Below are 22422 nucleotides of genomic sequence, written 5' to 3' on the forward strand. Positions count from 1 at the left end.
CTATATCGTTTTAAATAATGGCCCAAGCCAAGTAAATGACTTATGCCAAACGAATGCATTTCAAAGTGAATCAAATAAAAGTCCGCCACAATAAATTGGAAAACCCCCATTAGGCTTAGATTAAATCAAAATGGTCCTCGACGGAGCCCCAGCGAGGGAGCTCCTCGGCACTCGATGGCACCTGCACACACGAACTGACAATCGTAATTCTCAGTCCGGACACATCTCCAGGCGCAACGACCACACCATCAGCCTTGATGATGCCGTAGTGCAGGTTTTTGAAAAGATACGGCTCAACATCTTTGGGTTCAAGACTTGCCAACTCCCCATTGCCAACCTTTTGTGCTAAAGCCGAAGTCAACGGGATGGTGCCGGACGTGTGGCCGGCACTCATGTCCATACCAGCCATGGCACCTGCTGGAGATGCGAACACGCTCATCGTTCCGACAAGGTTGGACGCATAGGACCACGTCGTTGTGTCAGGAGGCACAACCCCAAGGAACAGGTCGATGAAGAATGTGCTGCTGAGAGCCTGTTTCTTAGCGTGGATATTGGCCACCCATTCACGGTATTCATTGTCCACGACGACCGACGGTGGAGGGCGTTTGGCCTCTGTGATGGTCCAAGGGCGTAGGTGGATATCGTGACCAGTATGGTGGTCTTTTGATCGCCCATCAACCCAGGTTCCGTGCGGAGCAGCGACACCTTTCTTCGATCTCCGAATGGATCTCTTCGCGTTGCTGTTTTGGCCGATTGGTCCAAGAGATGCAGGGCTGGATGAGCTATACAAACGATTGATTAATACGGCTGCTTGCGCTTGTGCCGTAGTGTTTTTGGTCACCAAACTTTCATGTGGAAACTCCACCATGTCGTCATAGGTATATCCAAACACGGCCATATCTCGGACGTCGTCCGACGTCCAGAAAGTGCCGTTATGTGCCTTGTAGAATGGAGTTAGGGGTGTTTGCGAGTCTTGAATTTCACCTTGCGCTGTAGTATAGCTAGCGAGGGTAGATGCCGTCGGGACAATCCAAGAGTCTGGGTTTAAGATCTGCCACAAGGCGAAAACACGGTCGACCATGGCATGGTGTAAGAAGAATATTGGATCGAAAGCGGAAAAGGGGATCCACGCCATGTGCCCCTGAAGGCCGGTGAGTGTGTGGATGGTATCGTGAAGAGACTCGAGCGAATCATACTTGCCACTAGATGATGTCGGAATCCAAGCCTCGTTACTGAATGTGCTGTAGTTTTGGTAGTTCGAGAACAAGTTGTACAGCCGCTGCTGGATGGATGGAAAGTTTTGGTTAAGGGCTAGAGAGACTGCAGTGTTGTTAGACCCGGCCGAGGAGTCTTGAGCCGTGGGCGCCCGTACGGTCGTCAGCCACAAATCGTACTGACAGCCGTTGGATTAGTCTAGTGTTCATTGAAAGTAAAATAGCAGAAGTAGAATGAGGCCTGTGTATAAATAGGTACGTACCGGTGCCTCAATAAACATTGTGGCGTTCAACGGTTTGAAAAGGTACGTATACAGGGGATTAGCGATGCGCTGAACGCCATTCGGTCCAGATGCGTTGATAAATGGACGGCCTCCGACGCTTAACGGGAGCACACTTTCGCCTGCGGGTGGTTGGGTCGCCCAGTCCATATACGGAATCCGAAAGTCCATGGCAGCCGTCAGATAACGGTCGCGTTCGTCGTCGTCTGAATAAAGTGAGGCAATATATTCAATCAACGAGAAGAGAATTTGCTATTCCCATGATTAGAGAGATACTCTGTCAGATGCGTTTTGTGAGGGACCAACAGCTCCTAGTTACTCACCTCATAGAGGGCAAGATACGGACGGTGCCAAGTTAGAAAAAGCTCCGAGACGTGCGTGCAATAGCCGGTATTCTCGCTGCCAGGACTGGGTGCAACGCCGTTCCACTCGATCCATGGCACACCGTGGATTCCTTTGCAGTCAACCGCGATTTTAGCAAACTTCCCGCCAGATATCAGGTTGGATGCCAGACAAAAGATACGACGAGATGGAATACCGACCAGCAATCTGATAGTACGAGAGTAGGTGTGATTGGTCCACGTACTGCATCATGTTGAGACCAAGGATGTACAGCGTCCAAATATCTGTATTCTTCTCCATCTGCCGGATTTCCTGCCTGGGGGGTAGCGTGCCATTGCGGTCGCCAGCGAGGGCCCCGACAACAAAAGGCGTCTCTGCATCGTATGGCGAACCAAAAGAACGCCGAAAAAGATGCTCGGCCACGTCGAAACCATAGTCGTATGCGTTGGCAACGACTCGTGGCAGAAAACAACTGAAAAAAATGTAGGAAATGGCGAGGAGCCTGGCGGCCGAGAGTGGCCAGGCTGCGGACAAGTATCGCATGCCTCTGTCAGAATCGAGAAATGAATATACAACAAAGAAAGCGACGGCAAGATCAAAAGCTGTTGACGTGCGGATATTGTTCAAAGAGGAGAAATTTCTGGGCAACAAATGGTTGAAGTGACACTTGGTTTACTCTAATATAAAATAAATACGACATCAGGAGGGAGCGTGGGATGCCTTTTATGGCGTTATTCTAGGGAAGGAGCATAAAGAAGAGTATTCAAAAGGAAGGAGCGACCGCGAACTGGGACGCAGTCCACGTAGCTCACCGAGAAAGGAAAGAACGAAGAGAAATGAGCGCAAGTCAAAAAGAGCGTATGGTAAATTGCGCGACAGAGCGAGAGGACTGGCAAATGGGTGAATGAGTGACACGGCAGCTTGGAAACGACTAAGTGAGGCAGATGTCGAGACAGGCCGATATTCTGACGGCAGGCTATATATACGTCGAGATGACCTATTGCTTGCCGACCAAAAGCAGCCGACAACAAATGCAGACAGGTCTAGCCGGAAGCGAAACAAGACAACCTCGCCCAAAAAGATTTCTGGAAACAAGATTTCCTTTCCCTGGTCAGAGCTTAACGAGAAGCCGGACGGGAACCGGGGAGAAGATACGAGAAGGAAGGAGGGGTGTACCAGACAGGCCAGGTGAAAATATGGGCGGCAAACAGCACCCAGAAGAAACTCTGTCTCTGGATGGGACCCAAGTCTCGCCCAAAATTACGCGTTTCCGAAGGTAGATCGTCACTGTCGCATGGACGCCAGGCGATACAAGACACGAGGTACAGGTGCCGAAGGGAAGTCTCGTCCGGAAGAGAGCGAACGTGACGGTGAAGGGGAGGGTGAGGAAACCGAAAACAAGAAGAAAACAAACGGAAGACATTTGTTTGATTATTATTTCTAGCAAGGGACCAGGAGCCAGAAGGTACGAAAATGTAAGAAGATGCTCCCGGCGGGAGTATCTGCCCAGGATCATTTGCTACCTTTGTAGAATATATTAAAGATTTCTTTCGTGTCGTTGTTGTGCAACACCAAGACACGATCTCAGGATGACGCGTTTTCCTAGTTTTCTTCTTTCTCTTCAGCCCTTATCGGGCATGCCCGGAGTTCTGAATGGAGGAACGTTGTCCTATCACCCTTACGTTCGTCTGATCTTTCTGGTGTTCTCTCGGGATCTGGTGAGAGTTGAAGATGGCTTGTTTGGGTGATACCAATATCTCATACCTGCACGCAACCAGTTATTTACGGACCAAGGACTAGCGGCACAGGAAAGATTGATGTCGGCATAAAGGCAAGCTAATACAAAGACACATTTTTGTGAATGAAGCAGACCGGCTCGGCTGTCACAGCTCTGGCTGCGACAGAACGTACGGCTAGCTGCATGTTCTGTCCTCCGTTGGTTCCCAATCCTGGGCCAGGAGCTGTAGAAGCATCTGTTGGAACTTGAGCCATACCCCTGTACCACAGGGCACGACATGCCTGTTTGTCCTCCTCCAATTTGCCGAGAAAAAGAGACACTGGTTTGTTGATCTAGAACAGAGACGGGAAAAGTTGCAGACGGCTTCAAGAGAAGAAGAGAGAGATACATGAAGAAATAGAGAAGGAAGGCTTGATGGGCCTCGAGGGGCCTACGATACGACATATTGCACCCGGACCAGAGGCAAGGAGAGTTTGGCAAAACATCAATGATATCGAGGAGGCTATTTTTAGTCATTATGAGCAAGAAACTCAAATAGATAATATACTATCATGGGGACAATGCAACACTGTGCTCTATGTACATATGACAAAAATGTGGCAAGACAATGATATAGAAAAAAATTGAATATGACAAACGCCACCCGATTCGTCGCCAGTTTGTTGTTGACATATGCCATCACGCATCACTTTTTTGATACCTTCACCCCCCCCGCCTCTATTCGCTACCTAGTATTACTGCTTACTGACCAGAGGCAGCCGCTGTCAACTCCTGCAGCTGCGTGCCGTCCCACTGGGCAGGCCGCAGAGGACCGCGACGCGGCGCATCCTTCGGATCGACGCGGTACTTGAGCTTCACGCCCATGGCTGCAAGCTCCACGTCCAGGTACTTCAGCGCGCCGGGCACAACTACTTGCGTGGTATCGGTGCCGCCCACCCATTGCACGCCGTGTCCGTCCTCCCAGATCTCCTCGCGCGCCAGGCGGTCCATCAGCGCCAGCGTCTCCTTGGTGGGCTTGCCATCGGCGCCGCTCTTACGGGCGACCTCGACCAGCTCCTCGAGATCCTCGACACGCGACGCGCAGCGGCGACAGCGCACCGTGTTGATGGCCTTGCGCTTGCCGACAAACGGCGATACGGTCGGCTGCACCGACAAGAACGAGCCGCACGTGCGGCAGATCCATGTGCGCGAGTAGTCGGAGCAGTTGAGCAGGCGGTCCTGCAGCAAAAAGGCCGTGCCGTGCGCCAACAGCGCATCACGTTCCATCTCACCGACTCGGATACCACCACCACGCTTACGACCCTTGATAGGCTGGCCGGTGGTCGCAACGACAGGACCCGTGGTACGCACCTGGTACTTGTCGTTGACCATGTGGCGCAGACGCTGATAGTAGACAACACCCACGTAAATGTCGGCGGCGAGCTCCTCACCCGTAATGCCCGAGTACATCGGCTCGTTGCCGTGGTAGTTGAAGCCAGCCTTCATCAACTGGTGGCCAAAGTAGTCGCCTGCCGTGTTCTCCTCGTCGAACTGGAACGGCGTCGAGTCCTGGGCCAGGCCATGCAGTGCACCCGCCTTGCCGGCCAGCGACTCGATAAACATGCCAATGGTCATGCGCGACGGGAAAGCGTGGGGATTGATGATGACGTCGGGCTGGATGCCGGACTCGGAGAAGGGCATATCGATGGATGGCCACTTTTGCGACATGACACCCTTTTGTCCGTGACGCGACGAGAACTTGTCGCCGATGATGGGCAGGCGGGGTACGCGCAGCTTGATGGAGATGGTCTGGTTCGGCTCGTTGCCGTTCTCGTTGCCAATAATACGTACCTCCTCGACGTAGGCCTCTTCGCTGTCTTTGTACTTCTCGAAGTGGGTCTGGCCGTCGCGGTTGACGAGCGCACCGCTGTAATCGGCCGACACTGTGTGCCAGGCGCACAGCGCATCGCCCTCCTTGACCTTGAGCCCGACGTACGGCAGGCCGTCGTCGTCGAGCATGGCACGCGACTGGCCGCTCACAAAGGCGCCGGGGGCAAAACCAAACATCTTCGTCACGTGCTTAGCGGTGCGAGTCCTGGTATCCTCCTTGAGGGTAATCTTTTTGGTCTTGTAAATGGAGCCGTAGCCGAAGCCGCGGTCGAGCGCCGACTTGTTGATAATCATACCGTCGTCCATGTCGTAGCCCGTGTACGAGATGACAGCGACGACCGCGTTCGCGCCGTTCGGGAAGTTGTCGAATCCGTATGCGTTGTGGAGCGGTGCGCGCACGACGGGTGTCTGGCCCGTTTGGATGCGGTAGGTCTTGTTGTCTGTGCGGTAGCGGAGGGCCGTGCCAGGCGTGCCCATCGTTTGCTTACCCATCTGGCACTGGTACATGTTTCTGGGGGACTGGTTGAAGTCGGAGAAGGGCGTCATGTTGGCGAGGATGGAGAGCATGTTGGTCGGGTGCAGTTCGACATGTGTAGTCTTGCCAGAGATGATCTCGGGCTCGGTGACGGCAATCGACATGTACACCTGTTCGTGCGGGCCGACAAAGTCGTCCTGGTCGGTGGGCAGGTACTTGACGGGTCGTACCATGCGAGACGGAGTCGAGGACATGTAGACCCCTGGATACGAGCCAGAGTTGGACTGCGGGACATAGCCGATCTCGAGCTCGACTGGCACGTTGTTCTTGCCCTGGACCTTCCAGTAGCGGATGGTGTCGGCCAGGCGCTTGGCCTCCTTGGGCGAGCACCAGCCAAGGACCTTGCCGTCCAGCATGACGACAACGCTCTCGTCCGTGGCGGCAGACGATGTCTCGACCACGCCCAGCTCGGCGGCGAGCCGCGGCACCGCCGAGGCGTCGACGGCTTTAGTCATGATCTTGCACTTGTGTGCCAGATGGTTCAGTAGCCCGCAGGGTGAGCCATCGGGGGTGTGCACGGGGCACAGGAAACCCCATGACTCCGGCAGCAGCTTACGCACAGTGGTGGTCTTGAGCTGAGCGAAGAAACTACCACGATGAACCATGCGGAAGTGGCTGATGAAACGCAGAAAGTTGAGCTTTTCAGCAATGACAGTGAAACCTGAGGTTTGCTGCAGGTCCAGACCAGACGGACTCTGCAGGTTGCCGGTGGACAAGAAGTATTCGAGGGAGTTGCCGAGATTTTCGTTGGCACGGCGGAAGATATTGGCAGGGAAGTCCCTTGCGAAGCCCTCCGAGAGCAGGTTGTTTGCCGGTGCCCGTCGCCAGTAAAAGCGTAGAGACTCACGGAGGTTTACGGACAGGAACTCATCGAGCTTCTCCTTGAGGATCTGGCTATACAGGAAGCTACCCAGCAGGATCTCCTGGTTCTGGACTGCATCGGGGTTGTCGACGGCACAGTCGCCAGCCACGAGGGCGTACAGCTTGCGGACCATGAAGATCAGCGAGCGGAACTTGTCGGCATCCTGCGCCTCGGTGACGTTGACATTGCCGAGGTGCACGAGCACAATCTTGCGCAGGAACTCGGTGCCGACGTCGTAGTTGGACATGGTGCTCGGCACTCCCAGGACAATGCGAAACTTTTCGCCCAGATAGGCGCGCGTGGCGGACTTGGTGTACAGGTTGTAGTGCTCGTAGGTGCGCAGCAGCAGCTCGACACGGTCGGTCAAGAAGGTGTTCTCGAGGCCCTTGGAGCCAGCCGAGCCGACAATGGCCTCGAAGATGGCACGGTCGTTGGTCTCCACCAGGGCCTTGAGGATCATCATGACGGGCACGAGATACTCGTTCTTGCGCCACGAGAAGCGGAAGGTGATGTTACCGTCCTTGAGGTAGTGCAGGACGTTGGTCTGGGAGGTTTCGTCGGGGCGCACAGAGCGCATGATGATACCAAATGGTGTGTATGAAGCGCCACGGTTCTGAAAGCTGGGCCGGTTGATGGCATGGGGAAAGTTGCGGCGGGTGACCTGCAGCAGACGAATAATCTTCTCGAGGCCGTTCACGATAAAGTAACCTCCAAGCTCCTCCGACTCCTCCTTGTGGTCGACCAGGGCCGCGGGGGACATGCCCTCCAGGTGGCAGCGGTTCGACTTGACCATGAGAGGCACCTGGCCGAATTCGCGCACAATCTCCTGCGGCTCGCTGTTGTTGATTTGGTACTCGAGGGTCGCTGTGAGGCGGCCGCGGTACGAAACATGGCGCTCTCTGCACTCAGCCGGGAAAATCTCGCGGACCCTGGCAAACTTGTTGCTCGGCGGCACGTAGCAGCGCTGCAGCGAAACGTCCTTGTAACGGATGGAAATCCGGTTGCGCTCCTCGGGGAGCATCGAGTCGTCGCCGTCGAGGAACACCTTGGTGCCGATGTCGGCAATGCTGTGTGCAATGAGGCCCTTCTTGGGCAAGCCGCTGTGCCCATCGCCGTCGGGGAAGATGGCGTTGAAAGACTCGATGTGAGGATCGACGGCCAGCTGGAGCATGGGATAGGCAGTGTGGTCGGTCGGCGGGTTGCGGAAGAGGTTCTCCCGGCGGAGAGTATTGTACTCGGTGTCCCAGTTCGTATCCGTCTGTTTAGACGCCTGTTTCCGTCGTGCGGTCGCCATGGTGACTGGCGTGTGTGATTGACAAACGAGCAAGAAATAAGACGGGGAAAGGCGGAGAGGAGGGAGGGAGGACCGGACGAGGCGGGCGTGCCTGGATTCGTCGTGACGAAGTCAGTGGGATGCAATATGTTCATATACCGTATGCAGAAGAGGTGCCTGTGTGTGGAATATGCGAAATGTGGAAGAAATGCAAGGCAACCGGCCGTCAATTAGGGTTGATCTCTTTGGGTTTTGTTTCGGAGGAGGCTGAGAACGTGAAGCTTTTTCCAGGCGCAGTTCACCAGCAGCATTTCCGGACTGTCGCTGCTTCCCTGGATCAACTTTTTTTTCTTATCGGAAGCATACTTTTTAGCGGGTCATAGGTAGGAAAGAGCCAATGGCCAGAGTGCGATAAAAGCAAATGCACGTGATGTCTAACACGAAGTGTGGGGAAATCTACGCTTATTAGTAAATCGATGCATTGCCGCTATTGGCCCAGGCTCTTACTATTGATTTCCACCCACTATTTACTTGCGTAGTACTCCCGGATATCTTTCATGTTGATGTTCACTTCTATCATCCCCGCCTTGCTCACGATATTTCCATCCCGTGGCCATATTCTCACCCACTTGTCTACTCTTCCAGAGTTTTAACGAACCCGGAATGCTCGCCCATTTTCCAAGCGGCAACAATTAGCACCCTCCTCACACAACCACGCCCCCCTTCTCTTTGTCCTTTTTTTGTTTCTTGTCTCGCTTCATCCGCATTACGTCCTGTTTTGTGCCTTTTTTTTTGTTTTGATTTCTCATTTTGTCAATGGCCTTGCACTAAGAATATAATCTAGTTCAGCCGCTCCGTCTCGAATGGTTGCCTCTTGCTTTCACAGCCAACCAATTGAAGGCATGGCCCCAGGTCTCGTAAGCGGTCCGCCTCAGCATACTACTCAAACAGGCCGCCCGAACAGGCCTCTCAAGCAGACTGCACGATACAAAGAAGTGCTATCATTGGGTCTTATGGCTGCATACCCTGCGACCACTCGCGCCGTTTGGCGTGTTCCCCTCCCTTCTCTCTCTCTCTCTCTATCTCTCCCAACCAAACTGTCGCGCAGACCACGCATGCCATCCTGTGCGGCTTATTTGGACAAATGCGGATTCCCCGGTTTCCGGTGGATTTCGTTAGGCTGCAATGCATGGCCTCCGCATACACAGTACGCGACCAGGCCCTCTCGTTGGTTGCAGCTTCGTAGAGATGATCCGCCAATAGAACAGCAGCTATTCAGCCTCGCCTATCAACATTTTTTACCTTACACCGGCCTCATCACCGCATCCGCCGTCCACCGTTGCTTTGCCTGTTGGCCGTTTTGCACAACCCGATGCGCGAAGCTACCAAAATTTGTTAAATTGTGTCAACACACCAGTGCCGGTTTGTTGATTTCGCCACAGCGGTTGAGCCGCGGCAGTCGGTTGTTGTTTATTTCGAGTTACTTTTATTTCCAGACAAAGCACTCAGACCGTGTCTTTCGTACTGTTATATTTTAACCACTGGCACATGCAAACCCCGAGTAAGTCCTTACAGGGCTGGCTCCGGCTTGTCCTCCTACTCCAAGACCCATTGGCTGCTCAGCCGGGTGACCAGGCCCACTGGACACACAGGCCGCCCAATTATTTACTGCATTGTAGCATATGGTTGCAACAGCCCATATCGCAACATCATGTATAGAGGAATCTCTCTCGATAGTGTAATACTCTCTCTTGATCAAAATATTTAAGACGCACTCCGCGACGCGCTAAAGGGTCGGGCCTTGCTGCCTGATTTGGCCCGGCCCACGAGGCCAGGCCGCTTCTCCTGCGGCCGACACACGGTGTGCTTCAGTGTTGCAGTCAGACGAGGTGAAAGAGGGTAAAGAGGGTAAAAAGCAGAAGCGAAGGACAGAGCGGGTTTGAGGGTTAACAAAACAAGGGAGACATGCAGAAAATAACAAACAAAAATAACCCTAGATAAGTAAAAAGCTGTTGATTGTGTATCGCGTGCTCGGCTCCCTCTTGTAAATCGACATATTTAAGCTGGTTTGTGGCCCTTTCCTGTTCATAGTCTACTTTCAAGACTGCATAAATAGAAAAACCCAACGAAAACAACGGGCAACCCTCCTCACAAGGTCGAACAGCCCGTCCACCTACACCTAACGGCCAGAGAGTATTGTCCTCCTTGTCAATTTTGAGCTCTACGCCTTTCCCGTTCCGTCACCCACGTCCCGTCACACTCTCCTCGTCTCCTGCGGCCTCTGCGACAGCTTCTGCTGCGACTTCTACTGCCGTTGCATGCTGCATGCACGCATGCACGCATGCACACATCGCCCACGGTAGAAGTGACAGGCACCGTTGAGTGCAATTCCGTACCTCCTCACTCTGTCACCTTGTCCCATTCATCACTCCATTATTTCCCACAGACCTCCGTCCACCGATTGACTCGACATCCAGACATCCATCCCGCGTCAAGCAGTTTCCAGCTTCTCGCTGTCCGTGTTTCTCGGTCCTTCCTTTTCGCTTCTTACCAACTGATCCTTGATGCCGGAATATTGACAATTTCCCCGTCTTTAGCGTCCCGTCATTGTCTTGATTTTCTTCGTATTCCTTCCTCTGCCCCTCTCGCCTCTATTGTCGTGGCGTTGTTTCGTTCCCCCATCGCGCGTGTGCAAATAACATTGCCTCAAACCCCTGCCAATATCGTTCACAAAACCCAATATCTAAACGCCTACGAGAACGACAGGGCTTTCGACCCCGGGCCCGTCTGAGAAAGACTGGGAATAGAACAGAGCTCGGGCCCCACGGCACACCTTGCACAACCCATCTTGAATTCTGACGCCAGTGTCATCTGGTTGTGCATGTTTCCCCACGTGTGTCTGCACAGCTGCTAGCCCCTGGTCGGTTTCGCTGCTCCAGCTTCTTTGCGCTACCGTTGATCATTTCGTCTTTCTTTTCGTTTTATTTTCTTGTTTTCTCCGTGGGCTTCTGACCTTGCCGTCCGCGACAACATCTCAGGGTGCCCCGGTATGCCCCGGTAAGTTGCCCGGTGATCCGTTGCTATTCTCAGACTGTAGCCGCTGTGAAATGGGCATCCGAGCTGGAAGCGGCTATGACAAGACTCAAGGGTACAAGACGCTCACATGTTGAAATGAGACGTGACAACATTTGGCACCAAAAAAAAAAATAACAAAACTCGAAGCGACCAATGCTTAGCTTCTTAGGCGTGTCAACTTACAGCCTGCATCACTAACAACAAATAGTGTGCCGTAGCTCCTCCAGCTGTCGTCTGCAAGCACCCCGGAGAGTCCAGGCACACCCAATTCCTCTACTCGCTCATTTTCAGCCTCTTTACCTAAATATATGGTATTACGGAGTGCATATCACATCCGCAACGCCAACGCCCGCACTGGCGTAGATGCGCTAAGTGGAGACCAAACACTCTTTGCTCCTTCCTCGATTACCTTCGTCACCCACCTCCCCGGCGTCACCTTCCATCCCTATCTCGCTCGCACGCGCCACCTGCGCAGCCGCCAACGCCGCACCGATCACACACTCGTCTTTGACCTCGTCCCGAGACCGTTCTTGCCTCTTTCGCTCACCTTTTCATACACACAGCCTCCACCTTTGCGCCTGCCTTTTCTCGACATTCCTTCCTCTGCCTCGCTTCCCTCGCGCCGTGCGCGGCTGGCCCCCATCCCCTCCTCCGACTACAAACAGCCGCCCACATCCTAGGCCACGACCCCAACCGGCGCTTCCCCAAATCGAGGTCAACAGTCAACTGAGCCGCCATTCCCGTCTCTAGTCACTCTTGCCTTGGTTATCTTTTACGGACAGCTAGGGCTACCTTCTGCTTTCTCATACTTAAACAGGCCCTTCGCCGTGTCTTCAGCCTGGCCGAATCTGCAGCACTTCTGCCTCCCATCGCCATCTTTTCCTCGGAGCTCTCCCTCCCCTTTTTATAGCCTTTTGCATTTCCATCCCGCCCCCATCCTGCTCCAAAAGCCACCTGGTACCTCGCCGCTGCTAGCCGACTTCCGCCAACATCGTATACCCCTAACCTCTCGGTGCCTGCCGACTCTCTCCTCGGCCAAGACTCGTCTGGGCTACGTCGCTTGCTTCGCAACCTTTCTCCAGACACACGCGCCTATCGCAAAGAACGCCCACCAACCGCGACGCTGGCAGTCATGGCGGCGATCATAAGGAAGGTGTACGAGTGGTGGTTAAGGACGTTTTGGTAGGTACCCGTTTACCCCTCCTCGTCCATCTGTGTACAGCTCGAGAGCTGGTCAGTTGTGCTGTCGTGCAGCGCGGCGCAATTGTGCAACCCGCCAGCAGCTCAGGATCCTGCGCTGAACCTGGAGTCGTTTTGCTTCTGACCACGCCCCCGCTGCCTGGAACGAAGATTTTGTCAACTAACCGCACGGACTTCTGCTTCTTTGATCCAGGGCTATGGAAATGGACGTCACCATGCTTGGTCTCCAAAATGCAGGCAAAACGTGCCTGCTAAACGTATTATCGGTATGACGTCTCGTTTCTCGTCGCTCGTCTCGTGCCCCGAACCCTGTTCCTAGCTCTTGCCAACCTCTTTGTCTCCTCCTCCCCTCCTGCCCCACCAGGGGTCTCGCCCCGTAAGGAGCGATCTAGACGTCTGCTAACGCGCCTTGTCAACTAGGGTGGTGACTTCACCTACGAGTAAGTCGGCAGTCGTCCTTTCAGCCTCCAGCGCTTCTCGCGGCTGGCAAGCGCTGTGTCTTGTTTTGTTCCAGTCCTGATTGATGTCATCTCCACAGTACCATCCCCACGATCGGCTTCAACATGAAGCGGGTGCAGAAAAATAACGTTTCCATTAAGTGCTGGGACATAGGGGGCCAGCCTCGGTTCCGGCCGATGTGGGAGCGATACTGCCGTGGCGTCAACGCTATTCTCTTTGTTGTTGATATTGCCGATGTCGAGAAGCTCCACGCTGCACGGGAGGAGCTGCATTCCATTATGGAGCAAGAGTCGCTCGAGGGGATCCCCCTTTTGGTGCTCGGCAACAAATCCGATCTCGAGGTAAAAGTTTCCGTCGACGAGCTCATCGATGCGCTGGACCTCAAGGGCATCGACCACCGTGAGGTCTCTTGTTATGGCATCAGTGCCAAAGAGGAGACAAATCTGGAAGCCGTTCTTTCTTGGTTGGTGAAGCGCGCAAACGAGTTGCAAAGATAAAGTGCTGCGAAGGAACATGTCACCTCCAGTGTGGATGGCCATCTGTTGACTTCGCATCCTTTCTTCTCGTTACTCTGTCGGTGTCATTTTGTTGTTGCCGCTGTGTTTTATGCAATGCTATTTTAAGCCACTTGTATTCACTTGTTTTTCATCTTGCCGTATGCACTATTTCTTTTGTTTTTTCTGCTTTCCAGGCGCCCGCAAGTCTTTTCTTGGCCGAACAAAGGCTTCCATGGCTTGTTTTGAATGCCAACTGCCGCTTTCGTCTTTCTTGTTTCGATATTTGTTGTGTGTATCCCGGCTTCATACTGCGCTTGTTTCTTTCCCTTGGTTTTTTCCTCGATCTTACCCTGGTTGTGCATGTATCGTTCTTTCACGGTTCCCTTTTGGTTTATGCCTTGTCCTGTTTTGTTATTACCACTGTGTGCCTGCTCTATTATTCAAACCCGCCTCCATGATGACACGAAGATGTCCGAGAATCAAAAAAGACACCTCCATTTGGCCGGCAACGACCGATAATATATTCAGTTTCCACATGCTTTTCATATCACTTGCGAATCAGCTTGGGACCATGATACGTACGCTATGACCGGATAGTTGTATTGGTCCGCTCGTGCGGTTGTTGGAACCGTCGTTAAGGCCGGAATTAAGTGTGTTCTCATTGGAAACAATACAAGCGGGCCAAGGAAGGCGCACCAAGGGGTCATAAGGTATAGCATCGTCAAGTCGCCGCCGTGTCTTTATATATGTGTGTGTTCCCGCGAAATGTTGGTGCAAATCTAACCTAGAGTACAACAGAAGTGCTGTCTCAAACAAAGCCAATGTAGTCGTGCCACTTTGCAGAATATGCATGATACGTGGGTGGCCTTGTGCTTCGTACTTGCAAGTCTATTTTTGGGTGTCTTTGTCGACCGCCTTTTGGCCTCACAAAGTCCCCATTCAATTAATATACCATGCAACTCTATGCACAACCAGTCAGCCCTCGTTTTGGGAAAGTGACAACGCATCGCTGCATCGTACGGGGAGCAGGTATGGGGCACTGACTCGAAGCACACAAGTGATGGCCTTGAATTGAACCACATGCGGTCATTTAAATTTACTCATAGAGGTTTTTTTTTTACGTATGAAAAGAATGACAATCGGCAAATAAATATATATAAAATATAAAAGCCATGAAAATACCAAAAATATCACAAGTATAATCACCACTTTAATGTTGTCATTGACGCGCCTCCAAATACGCGGCCGACTCAACCCAAAATGCATACTGTGTTACTGCCACTGAACATGATGAAGGCAGGAAATTGTGCCAAACCGAACACAAGTAGGTATTTTCGAAGTCTACATTGGTATTAATCGATTGATAGTATTAGATACACAGTTTTCATCCGCAGCCGTCTCTTCTTGCTTGATTTGGCTTCTGATTTTTTTAAAGAAAGAAAAAATCTGTCAAAAACTCAGGAAGCAGATATGGTACAACGACTAAACAGGAAAGGTTGTCACGAGCAGGCCGTATAGGAGGCACGCGACAGTTGATATGAGTGCGTATAATAGATATCTGTCTCGAATATTTTGCATTCCCGTGCAGATATCCCGTAATACACATTCGAGCACCTGCCTCGTACAAGCGAGTTCCGTGCTTGTGGCTTAACAACCGCCTTATCTCTTGGCCAGGCTACAGGGCTGTTATAAGGGAGCTTTCTTGCGACGAGGCAGGGTACCTTCCCAATGACCGCCGCTCCACTTCCCCCGACTGCCGGGTTTTTCAAAGCTGAAGTTGACTAGACTTCTCTCCATTCGCTTTGCATTTCCAAAACACGACCTCTCTTCCCAACACGCGACGCAGCTCTTGGCTCTTCGGCTTGCACACAACACGAAGAGACGAAACGACAGCAACGGCCAACGGGTACTTGCATGCGTTGCAATCACCGCACGTTGGCCTGCTTATTACTCAACTACCACAAGAATTGACTAAGGGGCGCCAGGCACCCGCGAAATCGCCCTGAACGGCCGCTCATCCCAACAGAACTCGATCTTGGCCACAGCTGGCCATCCTCTCCTCCCGTCACATGCCGAGAACTGGCATACGACCTTCGGATCTTGCCGTCGAAACCGAACCTCCGACTCTTTCTCTATCTTGCTCTTATACCACACCTGTTGACGGCGACGGCTTTTACTGGATTATACATCGTGGACCATGGCGTCCGGGAGTTCCGGACTGTTGGATTTCTGGCTGGTGAAGCTGCTGCAATCGGCCTTCTTCCCAGAAAGCCCATACCTGACTGTGCGCATCATATCCGGTGTTTTTGTACGGCTCACCATATTCCTTAATCCCTGTAGTTGTTTCTTGTCTCTTTTTTGTCTCTTTCGTTCTTCTTCCTTTTTTTGGAGGTTACAAGGCTAACCATGCTGCTTCGCTAAACAGGCTGCACTTGGCATCGCTTTCGTTTTCCCCATCATCTCCTTGGTCGTCTTTGACGTCTGCCTCTGGATCTGGCGACTCTACTCTGTCAACCGCAATGCTTATCTGCAGCGACAACAACAAGAACAACACCAGCAGCAGCTGTTGCGAGAACAGCGACGTGTGCTGAGGAAGCAGCAGGAGCAGGAGCAGCAAGAACAACACAGATCAAAAACTTCCACAGGAAAACCACCAGCTACATCAAATAGCTGATAGGACGACCTATCCGAATGGCCACAATCATGGCGTATTTTACATCGCATTCCTTGTATCGACGGATCCGGCTCAACCAAGCTGTCGACTGATGTCGCAACAAGAATGAACAGAATGCACTGACTGAATCGGCCGTGTAGGCAGGGCAGTTCAGGACAGCAATAGATGTTTTATTTCTATCATAGCCTTCCTTTTGTCCGTGTCATGATTTTTCATGTGCCCATTTTATCCATTTTTTAATATCTATTCCAGGCGTCGTCATCATTTATGCAATCTGGGAGAGGACCTTGATCAGATCGCCCGTCACACCCATGGCCGTCACCTCACCACCAGCGCCGGCGCCCTGGATGATGAGAGGGTTGCTGCCGTACCGCTTGGTGTGGAAGCTGAAGATGTTGTCGCTGCCCTTAAGCGCGGCGAAGGGATGCGACCGGTCAAACGACTGGAGGCCGACCTTGAGTGTCTGGGTCGTCACATCGACACTGCCCACATATCGCAGAACCTTGCCCTCTTTCTCGGCAGCGGCCTTGAGCTCCTCCATCTGCAAATCAAACTGTGGCAGCTTCTCGAGATACTCGTCGCCGCTGGTCACCGACTCGAGCTCCTTGGGAATTAGGCTCTCCACGGGGAAAGCCGTGGGTGACTCGACAGGCAGACCCGCCAGACGAGCCAAGATGGTCAACTTGCGGGCGACATCCATGCCGTTGAGGTCGTCGCGCGGATCGGGCTCGGTGTAGCCGAGCGCCTTGGCCTTGGAGACCTCAGCGGACCACTTGCCGGCGGCGGCGCCTGAGGGATTGGCGGGCGCAAAGGAGTTGAACAGGAACGACAGAGTACCGCTGAAGATGCCCTCGACCTTGGTGATCTGATCACCGGTGTCGACGAGGTCCTTGACGGTGGAGATGAGCGGCAGGCCGGCACCGCACGAGGCCTCGTGGTAGACCTTGGCGCCCGAGTTGGCTGCCGACGAGAAGATGTCCTGCCAGTGCTTGTACGAGCCGGTAAAGGCCTTCTTGTTGGGCGTCACGATGCTGATACCGCGGCTGAGGATCAGCGGGTAAGCGTCGGCGACATCCTGTGAGCTAGTGTTGTCGACGAGGACGACCTTGGCCGGGGCAGCAGCGAGGTAGTCGGCGAGGGCCGGGATGGCGAGCGGAGCCTGGGTCGAGGCGGCAAGGCTGTCAACGGCGCCGGTGATGCTGATGTCGCTGTAGTCCTTACTGTAGACGGCCTTTTTGCTGGTCGTGATGTAGCAGAGGCTGAGGTGGGTAGCTGGGCGGCGAGCGGCGAGATCGGCGAGCTGGCCGAGGAAGCACTTCCCGACACCACCGGCGCCTAGGAGACAAGGGTCGTCATGTTAATACACAATTGCACTTTGGGAGGCCATTAAATGTTCAGCGTGATCAAAAAATCGTGGACTCTCGGTGCACCACGACAGTCTGGGCGAGGCTGTTCGGAGCATGTGCTGGGCAAACCGGCAGTGCCAAAGGCGAGCACTACGACAGCAGCCAAGGCGGGGGAGGGGCAGTACCAATGATTGCAATATACACCCGCTGGGAGGCCATTGTAAGGGTATAAGTCTAGCAGGCGATCGGCCAATGCTGCAAGCTGGAATATACAGTTTTAAGGATGTGAGGGAAGCTCGAACGGGTACCGGATGTGAGGAGTATTATTCGTGTGTTGGACGAAAGAACAGGCCAAAAAATAAAGCGACAATAGACTGCCCATGATTTCGCAGATGAATTGGATGCGACAGATGCGATAACGGAGCACCTTTTCTTAGCGCAATTTTACTCCGTTTTCACGGGCTTTGTATTTCGTAAGGTCTGGCACGGCTGGGGCCTGGGCCATCGCTCTACTCGGTAATTACACTTGCATGATTCCAGGCACTGTGAAATCTCCGCGGCAGTAAAATCATCATAGTATCTCGAGCAGTCGACAGAGCACCTGCCAAGAACATAGCCACTTGCTAAAAAGTGGACCCAAAGCTTCGGAAGCTGCGAACAGTCCTAAACAAAGACGCCTCAATACGAAGAATTGCGAGTGAACCAAAGAAATGGATCGACTTTCGCACTCGTTTTTTTTTCCACCAGACTCACGGTAATAGAAGCCACATTAGTATGCCTTGGCTTGGGACCTTTGCCTGTGAAAAATTGGTCGCATGTCACGGCGGTATTTCGACGATGTATCTTCCTTAAAATGCCAAGCTCCCAAGACGGGAAAGAGCGACACTGGCAAGGAGGAGCCTGAGCTGACACGATCAGGAGGAGAATGGGCTGAACATGTTGCAAAAGAAACGCCCGAATTAAAATGAATGCGCTAGCAACATGCGACCGACGCGAAAATCATGAATCTAAAGGCTCAGCTGAAGTCGTTTAGGTCATTGGCCGCGGTGTCGAAATGTGGCTATCGTTGGAATATGAAGTAGGACTTTAGTTCGAAAAGCCCCATTTGGAATTGAATCGAGGTAAGTTCTGCTCTCTTTCCTTCCATGGATGGTTCGTCGCATTCGGCAGTCGCGAAGGTGTGCCTCCGTGGTTTCAGCATGCTGTTAAATACTGGTTTGCTTGTTTTGGCTCAGCGACGTCACCAGGCTGTGCGCTGGCTCCCTGGGCTCCCTCCTGTGCCGCCCTGCCACCCCCGTAGGCATAGGGGAAATTTAGGCCGTAAAATGGACCAAACCTGGGCAGGCCAGGCTGCCAACAGTCATAGCCCACGGGCGCAAAGCGATGGTGTATGACGCTAAAACGCCAGCCACTGTATGCTGTCGAGCTGGTCGTTCTTGCGATCCTCTGACCTGGTGCATCGGCAGGGCCAAAATAGGTAGTAACACGCGGCTGGGCAAGAAGGTTGCCCCCCCAAAGATCGGAACTAACGCAACAAATGCATGCCATTTCGGTGCTAAAACACCTGTGCCCACTTCCATCGCCCGTCGAGACCGCCATAATTACGGCACCTACTCAGCACGCTTGTTGTTCGCCTCCCCCTCTGCCCACACCTCATGCCCATCTTTTAATTGTCTCTGTTCCACCAGCATTCTTCCTCCCGTCTGTTTTGATCTTGCTTTCTTCCTCTTGCACGCTTTTATCTTCATCGACCCAGCATATTTTGTACTGCATCGAGGCACGGAAACCTGTCAACGCATCGAACTCGATCTCATCTGTCTTGTCCTTGTCTTTGGGCATATAAATTATTATTCGTCGCTCTATCTCGTCCTTTATCCCTTTCTTCTCAATGGCGCCAGCTCACGAAGCAGTTACTGCGCTCGAAGCTCGGTAAGTTGCAGTTGTCTTGTGCTGGCCTTGGAAGCTACGAATTCTAGTGCGTTGTTGTTGCTAACATCCTCTTCTCTGTCAGCTACTCCTGCACATCCGGGTACTACTACAGAAATGGCTACTGCTACCGCAACTCCAACTGGTACGGCTGGGGTCGTTGGGTTCTGCTCGGCGTCATCGTCTTCGTCTTCTTCCTGTTCCTGCTCTTCATGAGCCGCCGCGTCCGCCGCCAGCGTCGCACCGGTACGAGGCCCATGTACGGCACCAGCTGGATGGGAGGCTGGGGGCAAAACCAGCAGCCGCAGTACAACAACGCCCAGAACTACTCCGCCCCCCCGCCGCAGTATAGCCAGCAGGCTCCGGGCAACCCCCAGTACACAGGCGGCACCTACAACAGCAACCAGGGCTACTATGGCCAGAACACCGGCACATACAACAACGATGTGCCCCTACAGCAGCCGTCTAACACCTACTACCCGACGCGGGAGGCCGATAACGACTATGCGGCGCCCGAAGGCCCCCCGCCGTCCAAGAGATAAAAGAACCGGATGGGGTGAGGAGCGTTCAACTATACGACTCTGAGTGACATCAAAAGAACGACAGGTGTACTGAGTAAGTTGGCAAAAGTGCTTCTCAGTGGAAGAGTGGACTGCAATGTAGGATGCCGGGGAGCGACGATGTTGGCAATCCGGACGTAGTTGTGTGTCCGGTCGATCTTACCTTTGCATTTATTACAAAATCTCTTGGAGATTGATATTGTCGCGCAGCGCTGTCACGGAGTCTTGTCTTATTTTCCGACATTTCTCAAGTCCTTTCCTGTTCAACTATCTGTTTACGGCGTTTGGGGAGCAATCAAATCGCGGAGCCTGGCACACCTTTACGATCAGGAATAGGTATCTAATCACATTTATGATATGTTCGGTGTTAAACTACTCTTTTATTCCTTAAGCAGTTTTGTCCCTGCACGTCCCTCTTTGTCTTGTGCCATCCTGGCTTTTGTCGACATAGGATACAGAAACTCTATTCTCAGCCTTGTCCCAACTGCTGGCGCTTATATTTTAGACTCGACAAAGTGACAGATTTGAGCGGGGCCTCCCTTGCGATTGACATGAGTTTCAACAGACATGGATTCTTCGAGTAGCTCGAGGCTTGCGCTCAGGATGATTAGTTGATGTAACTCTAGATTTACTACTAGATTTACCAGTAGAATCCGCACACGACCTCGAGCTGTCAATTCTCGTTTAATATTCCGTGCCGTAGGGCATGCTACAACACACACATTTATTCACATTTACTGTTTACAAAGGAGGCCGCCTGGATCATTCGGCGAGACGCGTAATGTGGAGAGAGTTACGTGGCGGTAACGTCCGTCATTCGAAACCTGTTGCTCGGTCAGGCTTGAGTGCCAGAAACGAGAGTGGGTTCGTGGTCAGCAAGTCTGTGGAGTACTGTGGCGCTCCTTGGCAACGCCACAGATATTCGACGTAATGCCCTCACACGTGCAAAGGCTAGGAATGGGGCCTTTTGGCCGCTGGACAGTCGTCATCAACCCAAGTATTTCGGGGCATGCATAAATTTTAAGTTTGTGCTGCAGAAATTAAGCTGTTCCCTGGCCCTAGAAGGACAGTCGCGCAAGTCTGTTGTTTCATAAACAATCACCCTTGCGCTCCAAGGTCAAGTCCTTATCCATCTCTTTTCGCCTTTCTTACTATGCTTGCAGTCCCAAGCCGTTTTTTTGGCTGTTTCTTTCCTTGCAAGGTCGTCAGATCCGGCTTGACTTTGCCCTTGTTGCTTTGCCTTGGCCTGTTTGAGTGCGACCACCACAACATCCTGCTTTGTAACGCTTGGTTCTTAGGGCCTCTTGGCTTTGTCGCTCTTGGTCTTGGTATTCCCGAGATTTTCATGGGCATTCGTCAAATGACGATAACCAACATCCCAGCACAGCCGTTCCCCTTTTCCTCGCAACCTCACTCGGGTGCCTCTCGCGCACATGTTGACAGGCTAGTAACGTATTAGTCGCTTTCTGCGTGTTCGCTCCTATTTTTGTTTCTCGCCTCCAGAACATTGTACTTCCGTTTCCATTTTTGGGGTTGTCAGACTGACGTCTTTGTATGTGTCGTCTGCGCCCCTCGTAAGCATGCTGAGCCTACTCCTTTGGGCCTCTCTTTTCTCAGAACCAGGACAACATATTCTCCCTACTTGACACTGCACGCTGAAGGGTCCAGTTAGCGCGGCCATGTCTTCTACACAGCCTCGCAACCACCTCCGGGTGGCAAGGATTGTTGGAATACGGAGTAATAAGACCCTGTGTCTGCAGAAAGACGCTGGCGTCGCGTTCAAAACGGTGACAGTGCACCTGTAATGTCGCAACTGGCGATGGATTCTCAGCGAAGATGCTCGATTGCCAGGCAGGCAGTCAATCATAGCCAGCACGCTATCAATGTGTCACCCAGCCCCTTTTTGTCTGCATGCTTTTGTGCAGGCGGGTCACCTTGCGTCATCCGTCTGCCGTTTCGTTCGCTGACTGTGTAAATAGTCACCGTCAGTTTAGCGACCTTAGTGCTGGTTTGACAGGCTCCGTCTTGGATGTACATAGTACCCTTTTTGACTCCTTGCCTCCCCAGAGCGTGGGAACTTCCCGTCGACGGTACCCCCAACGGGCCAGGTGCTAAGGGGCGCACCAAACCGTTTCTTGCTCTTTCCTCACCCCACCAGGGGTCCTTCCTGACGGGGACCAAGATATCTCACGTCAGTGGAGCTGTACGTTGTACCTGGAAACTAGCAGTTTTGAGTGGACCTGCACCTTCCGTCGTTGTACCTGCATCCTAATGCCGGTCGCAGTTTCCCCCTTTCCCAGTCCCGTCCTCCCCTCCATTCCTCGAGATGGCTTTGCGCCAGATCCCCGGCCCCTGAATCTGGTTCGCCATTTTCGCAGTTTTTGTTCGTGCTTTCTTGTGATGTTGTAGTTTTCTTTCATCAAGGCAAGGGTATTTCGTCCTACCATTTCCTGATAATCCCATTTCCACACCCAGGCAGTGTCGTCGATCCGACGTTCTTTCTTCATTGTTTTCCTCCGTTTTTCCTTGTTTGCCCTGAGCATCCTTGAATTGCGCGCCATTTTCTTTTCT

At 52.8% G+C, this 22422-nt stretch overlaps 7 protein-coding genes across 7 annotated transcripts; 3 read left to right on the top strand and 4 right to left on the bottom strand.

Annotated features, from left to right (window-relative positions):
* Positions 1–115: 115 nt before the first annotated feature.
* On the bottom strand, positions 116–2380 carry SPSK_03114 (tyrosinase; the record flags this gene model as incomplete). The annotated part of the gene is made up of 4 exons (XM_016729955.1): positions 116–1393; positions 1478–1747; positions 1819–2044; positions 2082–2380. 4 exons carry the CDS (start codon positions 2378–2380, stop codon positions 116–118), a joined length of 2073 nt encoding a protein of 690 aa, XP_016585264.1.
* A 1936-nt stretch (positions 2381–4316) lies between these two features.
* Positions 4317–8135, bottom strand: SPSK_02955 (DNA-directed RNA polymerase I subunit RPA2; the record flags this gene model as incomplete). The annotated part of the gene is made up of 1 exon (XM_016729801.1): positions 4317–8135. One exon carries the CDS (start codon positions 8133–8135, stop codon positions 4317–4319), a length of 3819 nt encoding a protein of 1272 aa, XP_016585265.1.
* Positions 8136–11497: 3362 nt separating this feature from the next.
* SPSK_03211 (uncharacterized protein) lies at positions 11498–13345 on the top strand (the record flags this gene model as incomplete). Its single annotated transcript, XM_016730052.1, has 5 exons — positions 11498–11813; positions 12140–12371; positions 12583–12655; positions 12810–12829; positions 12928–13345. The coding sequence occupies 5 exons, from the start codon at positions 11498–11500 to the stop codon at positions 13343–13345; spliced, it is 1059 nt and encodes a 352-aa protein (XP_016585266.1).
* A 2197-nt stretch (positions 13346–15542) lies between these two features.
* SPSK_03689 (uncharacterized protein) lies at positions 15543–16019 on the top strand (the record flags this gene model as incomplete). Its single annotated transcript, XM_016730524.1, has 2 exons — positions 15543–15653; positions 15771–16019. The coding sequence occupies 2 exons, from the start codon at positions 15543–15545 to the stop codon at positions 16017–16019; spliced, it is 360 nt and encodes a 119-aa protein (XP_016585267.1).
* A 265-nt stretch (positions 16020–16284) lies between these two features.
* Positions 16285–17584, bottom strand: SPSK_03400 (homoserine dehydrogenase; the record flags this gene model as incomplete). Its single annotated transcript, XM_016730238.1, has 2 exons — positions 16285–17354; positions 17551–17584. The coding sequence occupies 2 exons, from the start codon at positions 17582–17584 to the stop codon at positions 16285–16287; spliced, it is 1104 nt and encodes a 367-aa protein (XP_016585268.1).
* A 1669-nt stretch (positions 17585–19253) lies between these two features.
* Positions 19254–19833, top strand: SPSK_03656 (uncharacterized protein; the record flags this gene model as incomplete). Its single annotated transcript, XM_016730491.1, has 2 exons — positions 19254–19294; positions 19377–19833. The coding sequence occupies 2 exons, from the start codon at positions 19254–19256 to the stop codon at positions 19831–19833; spliced, it is 498 nt and encodes a 165-aa protein (XP_016585269.1).
* Positions 19834–22043: 2210 nt separating this feature from the next.
* On the bottom strand, positions 22044–22412 carry SPSK_10541 (uncharacterized protein; the record flags this gene model as incomplete). Its single annotated transcript, XM_016736914.1, has 1 exon — positions 22044–22412. The coding sequence occupies one exon, from the start codon at positions 22410–22412 to the stop codon at positions 22044–22046; it is 369 nt and encodes a 122-aa protein (XP_016585270.1).
* Between the last annotated feature and the right edge of the window lie 10 nt (positions 22413–22422).

This window comes from Sporothrix schenckii (genome assembly GCF_000961545.1).
Source record: "Sporothrix schenckii 1099-18 chromosome Unknown Cont47, whole genome shotgun sequence".
NCBI classification, from domain to species: domain Eukaryota; kingdom Fungi; phylum Ascomycota; class Sordariomycetes; order Ophiostomatales; family Ophiostomataceae; genus Sporothrix; species Sporothrix schenckii.